This window comes from Hippoglossus hippoglossus, chromosome 5, assembly GCF_009819705.1.
Source record: "Hippoglossus hippoglossus isolate fHipHip1 chromosome 5, fHipHip1.pri, whole genome shotgun sequence".
Taxonomy (NCBI): domain Eukaryota; kingdom Metazoa; phylum Chordata; class Actinopteri; order Pleuronectiformes; family Pleuronectidae; genus Hippoglossus; species Hippoglossus hippoglossus.
Window position 1 is genome coordinate 23,300,480 of NC_047155.1, and position 6,058 is coordinate 23,306,537.

General features: G+C 42.9%; 1 protein-coding gene across 2 annotated transcripts in view; it reads right to left on the bottom strand.

The window, feature by feature from the left end:
• Positions 1-5,424, bottom strand: part of myh7ba (myosin, heavy chain 7B, cardiac muscle, beta a) — a 17,623-nt gene extending 12,199 nt beyond the window's left edge. The window contains exons 1-18 of one of the 2 annotated variants that reach the window (XM_034584683.1): positions 5,318-5,424; positions 4,877-5,028; positions 4,278-4,381; positions 4,036-4,179; positions 3,751-3,907; positions 3,616-3,643; positions 3,235-3,331; positions 2,625-2,651; positions 2,440-2,532; positions 2,281-2,344; positions 2,091-2,189; positions 1,903-2,006; positions 1,680-1,818; positions 1,474-1,592; positions 1,019-1,168; positions 615-785; positions 350-529; positions 120-252 (exon numbers count right to left, since the gene is read on the bottom strand). In XM_034584683.1, coding sequence (XP_034440574.1) covers positions 120-252; positions 350-529; positions 615-785; positions 1,019-1,168; positions 1,474-1,592; positions 1,680-1,818; positions 1,903-2,006; positions 2,091-2,189; positions 2,281-2,344; positions 2,440-2,532; positions 2,625-2,651; positions 3,235-3,331; positions 3,616-3,643; positions 3,751-3,907; positions 4,036-4,179; positions 4,278-4,381; positions 4,877-4,973 — 1,906 coding nt within the window. In that variant the 5' untranslated portion in view covers positions 4,974-5,028; positions 5,318-5,424. Of the gene's footprint in view, positions 1-119; positions 253-349; positions 530-614; positions 786-1,018; positions 1,169-1,473; positions 1,593-1,679; positions 1,819-1,902; positions 2,007-2,090; positions 2,190-2,280; positions 2,345-2,439; positions 2,533-2,624; positions 2,652-3,234; positions 3,332-3,615; positions 3,644-3,750; positions 3,908-4,035; positions 4,180-4,277; positions 4,382-4,876; positions 5,029-5,317 lie in introns of those variants that run through there. The other variant, XM_034584684.1, reaches the window with a different exon arrangement.
• Between the last annotated feature and the right edge of the window lie 634 nt (positions 5,425-6,058).

The window sequence follows — 6,058 nt, forward strand, 5'->3', positions numbered from 1 at the left end:
AAGCAATATAACATACAAGAGATAAAAAGACGACATCACATAAAGGAAAGTCTGTAAAATGGGTTTTTAGAAGTGATTGAAAAGACTACATGTTATAATCAGGATCTTGTTTATCGTACTTGAGTCTGATCCAATGTAGTTCTCATAGAGAGTCGCCAGCAGCTTGTTGGAAGACTTTCGGAAAACCGCCACCACCGTCTCGTTTAGTGGGTCTTTGTTTTTGTCCAGCCATCCGATGATGTTATAGGGTACCTGTGAAAAGCAGCAGGGACGTCCCAATGGTTGGATTCTGTGTGTAAGGACACATTCTGCAGCAATGTCTCAGTGTGTTAGTGAGGAAGTCACTTACCACACCAGCATAGTGCACCAGCTCAAAGTGGGCCTCGAACTTGCGCTTCTTGTCTGGCCGTGGCTTTTGGAAATTAGGCGACTTGCCGATATGATTGTCATACATCTTGGCTTTAAAGCTGTTGTCCGAGGCTTTAGGGAACATGCACTCCTCTTCAAGGATGGACATGATGCCCAGCGGCTGGACGAGGAAGAGCAGCGTGTTAATCTAATACACCTCCATGAAACTCATCCATGATTCACCTGTGATAAACACAGCACTTCACCTTTTCAATGAGATCAATGCACGCTTGAAGGTCCAACCCAAAGTCGATGAAGGTCCATTCAATGCCCTCACGCTTGTACTCCTCCTGCTCCAGGATGAACATGTGGTGGTTGAAAAACTGTTGCAGCTTCTCATTTGTGAAGTTGATGCACAGCTGCTCGAAGCTATTGAGCTGCGATCAAAAAAAGGAACAGGTGTTCAGAACAAGCGTGAAGGACGCAACACTCATCCTGCAGCATTGCTAATTCAACACGGTGAGATAGAGGGTAAGATACAAACAGAGAACCTGTTGGTTTTCAACCGGAATCTGACCATACATCCAGAAAATCTTAGATAATAATAATAACAAAGATTTAGAGCCATACTAACGTTTAAAAAAAACATTTGTAATATAGATCAATTTACTTGAAAGATCTCAAATCCAGCGATGTCCAGGACTCCTATGAAGTACTGGCGAGGCAGGGATGTGTACAGCGTCCGGTTGATGCGTCCCACGAGCCATTTGAACATGCGGTCATATGTCGCTTTGGCCAGAGCACCGACGGCGAAGTTAACCTAGAGCAACCATGCACAGATACACACACACACACGCGCACACACACGCACACACACACAAGAGTAAAGCTGTCAGAGTGTGGAGTGGCGGGTGTACAGATCATTTGAGGAATAAGGAGCTGTCCTTTAATCCCGAGTCGTCCTGCAGATGGAGGAGAAGCTGAACACGCTGAATTTTCATGACAGTTTAAAAAAACTTTCATACGACTGTTCTGCTCTGATCTATTTGACATATTCATAGACGTTGTTTTTTCATCTTCATGTGTTGACAAAGAACACAGAGAGCAACCATTACATCTCCTCACCTGTTCGACGTTCTGCCCCTTCACCACATACTCGTTCCCCACCTTCACCCTCGGGTGGAGGAGGCCCTTGATGAGGTCAGCTGAACTGACTCCCATCAGGTATGAGGCCTTGTCCGCACCTGATCAAGAAGAAAAAAAAAGGTTCAGTCACAAACCTGCCTTTTAAATCTGGAGTTGCTTTTGTGCCAGACATCACTGCTTCTTACTCTCAGTGCCATCAGTCTCCGCCTGCTCCTCGCGCTGCTTTAGCTTGAATTTCATGTTGCCAAAGTGCATGATGGCTCCGACTATTTTATAGCAGCCGTACTTCTCATCGGACAGGAAGCCGAGGATGTCCATGGCGTGCTGCAGAGAGAGAAAGGAGAAGTTATGCTCTGTGCTCCGATGCAGCTGATTTTCTCTCCTTGTGGAAAAGATAAACGTTCTTACATCAGTGGCCATCAGCTCCTGTCCGTCATCCAGGTTCTCCACGGTGGTGACGCCCTGCGAGCAGAAGTGGAAGTCATACGGGTTGGAGGTCACCAGCAGCATGTCTAGAACAAAGAGTTAACAATGATTATGTCACAGTCCTGCACCAGGAAGGAATAAAATATAAAGAATTTGCCAGATTAACACACCCAACAGCTCTGGTTTCTTCTGGGACATGATCTGGTAGTAGATGTGGTAGCTCCTCTCACCAGGCTGCTGAAATATCACTCTGGATTTTTCCAGAAGATCTGAAACACAGGGAGACGTGTGATGTCTTCCTCTTAGATATGAAACAAAATGAAAAATACATGGTGTTAAAAAACAAACTCATTAACTCACACATGTCAACATCAGCTGAGGCCAGTTTCCCTGTAGGTCCGAAGTGGATCCTGATGAACTTGCCCTGCAGGAAATTAATTATGCAAGAAAAATGATCTTAATATTAATAATATTAAATGCATATACAATACGCAATATAGGGAATTTCCAGATACTCACAAAACGAGATGAGTTGTCATTCCTCAGCGTTTTGGCGTTACCAAACGCCTCCATGGCAGGGTTGGCCTCGATGATTTGATCCTCCAGATTCCCCTGGAAAATACATTTGTAAGTAAAATGGGAGTAAGCTAAGTCACATTATTTTTTTGTATTCATTCTTAATAGATGTTGCAGCTTAAACTCACCCCTGTTTTAGTGGAAGGACTGTGCAGCTGAAGAAGAAAATGAAAAGCCTGTGAGTGTGACATCTTGTCTAGTGTCACGGAATAATACTTTCACAACCAAAGGGGAAAACCATGAACAACTGGAAAATTAGAACTGTTGTTAAAACCCGATGGCCACCTTGTTTTACATGATGGAGTGTGGTGAACACATGGGAGAAAAAGGGAGGAAAAATGAGCATCAAACAACATAGAAAAGTCAAAAACCAAAAATCAAAGCAAAGGGAAAGATTATGTAAAAAATGTGGAGCCAAAAAGCAAAAAAAAGGAAAAACAAATTACAAGGGATGGGGGAAAAGAATGATTCAAAAATCAGGGAGGAAGCGTAGGAGAGTGGCTGGAAATGGCTGCACAACACATGAGGGTAAAGACTCAGACATGAATGTAATCAGTTCTCACATTCACCACTGTGACAGTGAGCAAAATGTATGGAGACGGTTTAAAGGGAATACACTGCAGGATTCCTGGGACCAAAAAAGCGAAGAAGAAAATAAAAAGATAAAATGGAGCAAAAAAAGCTTGAAAAAGGAGGGAGTGGAAAACAAAAAAATAGGGGTTGCCACATCAGCCTTACTCCTTTTTTGGCAGCTGTTTCCCCAAGAGCTGCCACAATGGCAAAATACTGAATGACACGTTTCGTGTTGACAGTTTTGCCAGCACCGGATTCTCCGCTATAGGAGTGTGAAAAATAACAAAGTGTACACACAACAGGTACAGTAAAAAAAATGCTCACAAAGCTGGTAAAGGTCGTGTAAATTAAATTCACTACACTGCAGGTTATAAACAGAGAGGAAAAAATGAGAATCGTCAAAGCCAAAAGCTCTTGACAGAAAAAAATCGTGTGGCTGTATGTAGAGAGTCTACATGTTATATAGCATCACATACAGTTACAAACAGTTGGATTCTTCTCTAATTTGTGACAAAAGAAAATCTGTTTCAGTGAGTTAATACTTACGTGATTAGCATGGACTGGTTCTCTCGATCTGATGAGGAGAAAATACATAATAAATACATGGGCTTGCATGTTTCAGAGCTTATATGCTTGTGTTGTATATGTTGTTGTAATATTGTAGTGCATGGAAACACTCACTGCGCAGCATGTCATTGTAGGCATTGTCTGCGATGGAGTAGATGTGCGGTGGCGCCTCAGAGCGGCGCTTGCCTTTGTAAGCAGCCACCACCTTGGGTGTGTAGACTGGCAGCCATTTGTATGGATTCACTGTCACACAGAAGAGGCCGGAGTAGGTCTGAGCAAACCAGAGGACATGATGTCAAGTTTAACTCTGTAATTTCATCTGGGTAATTATGCTCTTTGGGGGACATGGAAACATGGGAGAGAGGGGGACGAGCCATCGGTCCATAATGGGACACTCACATAGATCATCCAGGAAGAGTAACGTCTGCGCAGGTTAAACAGCACAGAGGCCTCGTTGAGGTGCGTCAGCATGGCCATGTCTTCGTTCATGTCAAACTTAGGAGGGTTCATCTGCTGGATGTCACCATCCTTCACTGTCATGGTCTGAAGGAAAGAACACAGGCACAAATGAGGAGGGGCTCATGGGACCGCTGTACATATTCTTTATGATCATAAAATAAAATAAAATTAAGAGCACTTACTGTTCCACCTTTGGTCTCAACAATGACTTTGTCATCGCTGAACTCTTTGATCTCAACCTCAATGTACGCCTCTTTTTCATCAGGGACCCAGGCTCGCTTCTTACCTACAGAGACGTGAGTTTAATTGCAAAAACTCACCCAAATCCAAAAGTTGACAGAGGATGAAATGATCACAAATTAAAAGTATTATACAAATAAAAAAGTTGACCTATTTTATTGATTCTTATTGTAGTTATAACAGCAATATATTTATGTATTTTTTTTTATTAAGTGGAGAATGACAGAACAAAACATTTGTGACATTTGATTTTGACAAAACCAAATAAATCCATGCAGCAGTTCCACAACTTGTGAATAAAATGACATTATTTACACATATTATGTCTCTTTTTTGTTATTTCTTAAAAACACTAGTATAACATGAAGCTGCAATATCAAACCATAGTCTGAATCCACCTGCTGCACTTCTTTAAACTTATTTAGCAACTGATACAAATGTGAGATTGCATCTAAAACTATATTTAATAATGATATGAATAATTGTGATGTGATGTGCCCTATAAGGTTCCGTTTCTCTGAGGTGTCCTTATTAGGCCTACCGTCAAAAGGGATGGTCTGCACCGCCAGCTGCTCCCGTTCAGATTTGCGTAAAAACGGTGCAGCATCGCCGAACTCCTGCAAGTCAAATTGCGGCATAGTGGCACCTCCTCGTCGGCTTCAGTACCCGGGCGCACGGTGAGATAGACGGCTCCTTTGGTGAGAACAGAAAACTTTGTGTTAGTCAGTGGTTCTTATGCTGTTTCTTTTTACTTTTATTGACAAAAACAAAACGCAGCCATGACAACACGAGTCGTGCGTAAAGAGCGCAAATCCACTATCACGAGAACGAGAACGAAAATATACAAACGTGCAGCGCGTGAACTGGCACGTGCCAGCGAAGGTAAAAGGTATGAATGCGCTGCTCAGAGTGAAATGAAGACTGAAGAAGACTTTTTAAAGAGCAGCCAACCCGCGCGTAAAAGGCGTAATGATCAACCTACCAAACGAAGGAGGAAAGTTGTCCACTGACCTCAGGACGGCCACAACGAAATGACAGTCTGCTGAGATGTGCCCTCCTTTATACTGTGTTCCTCAAGGTCACGGTCAGTGGACATTTGTCCCTCATTAGCATATGCCACCTCCTCCGATGCCCATTGGTGCTGCGCGTCTGTCTCAATTGACACAAAAGGAAAGCTACGTTTTTGTCATTGCGCTAAACCCAAGCCGGCTATTTTTGTATCCCAGTTATTTTATGCACTGTACACACTGCAAGGGAGTGGGAGAGAGGGGGCTGCATTAGGAGCATCCCTATGGGGGAATGTTTTCACTCTATAAAATTTGAAGGGCAGTGCATTGGTGCATTGGTGCATTTACCAGGACTGTGATTTGTGTCCAACACCCAGAGACACAACCTGGAGATTTAACCCAATATTTACAGGGAAAGTTATTTGCCGAGAATATTAAAAGATCAACACCTTACAGTTAGTATTTCTGAGTCCCTTTCATAGAATAGTGCTGATGTTTTAAGAAACCTCCTGATTAACACAACTGAACGGATTCCACTTCAGGTGACTTTGCTGCTTGTGAACTCATGTTGGCCTCTAACAGCCCTGTCGCTTTTGTGTTGTTAAGTGTCAACAGGGATGTCTGCTATTGTGTGTGGCCACAGAGGATGCAACCTTAGAAGAGATTATTTCAGGAGCTGTGTGGCATTAAACATGCTTCTATAAATATACAACATT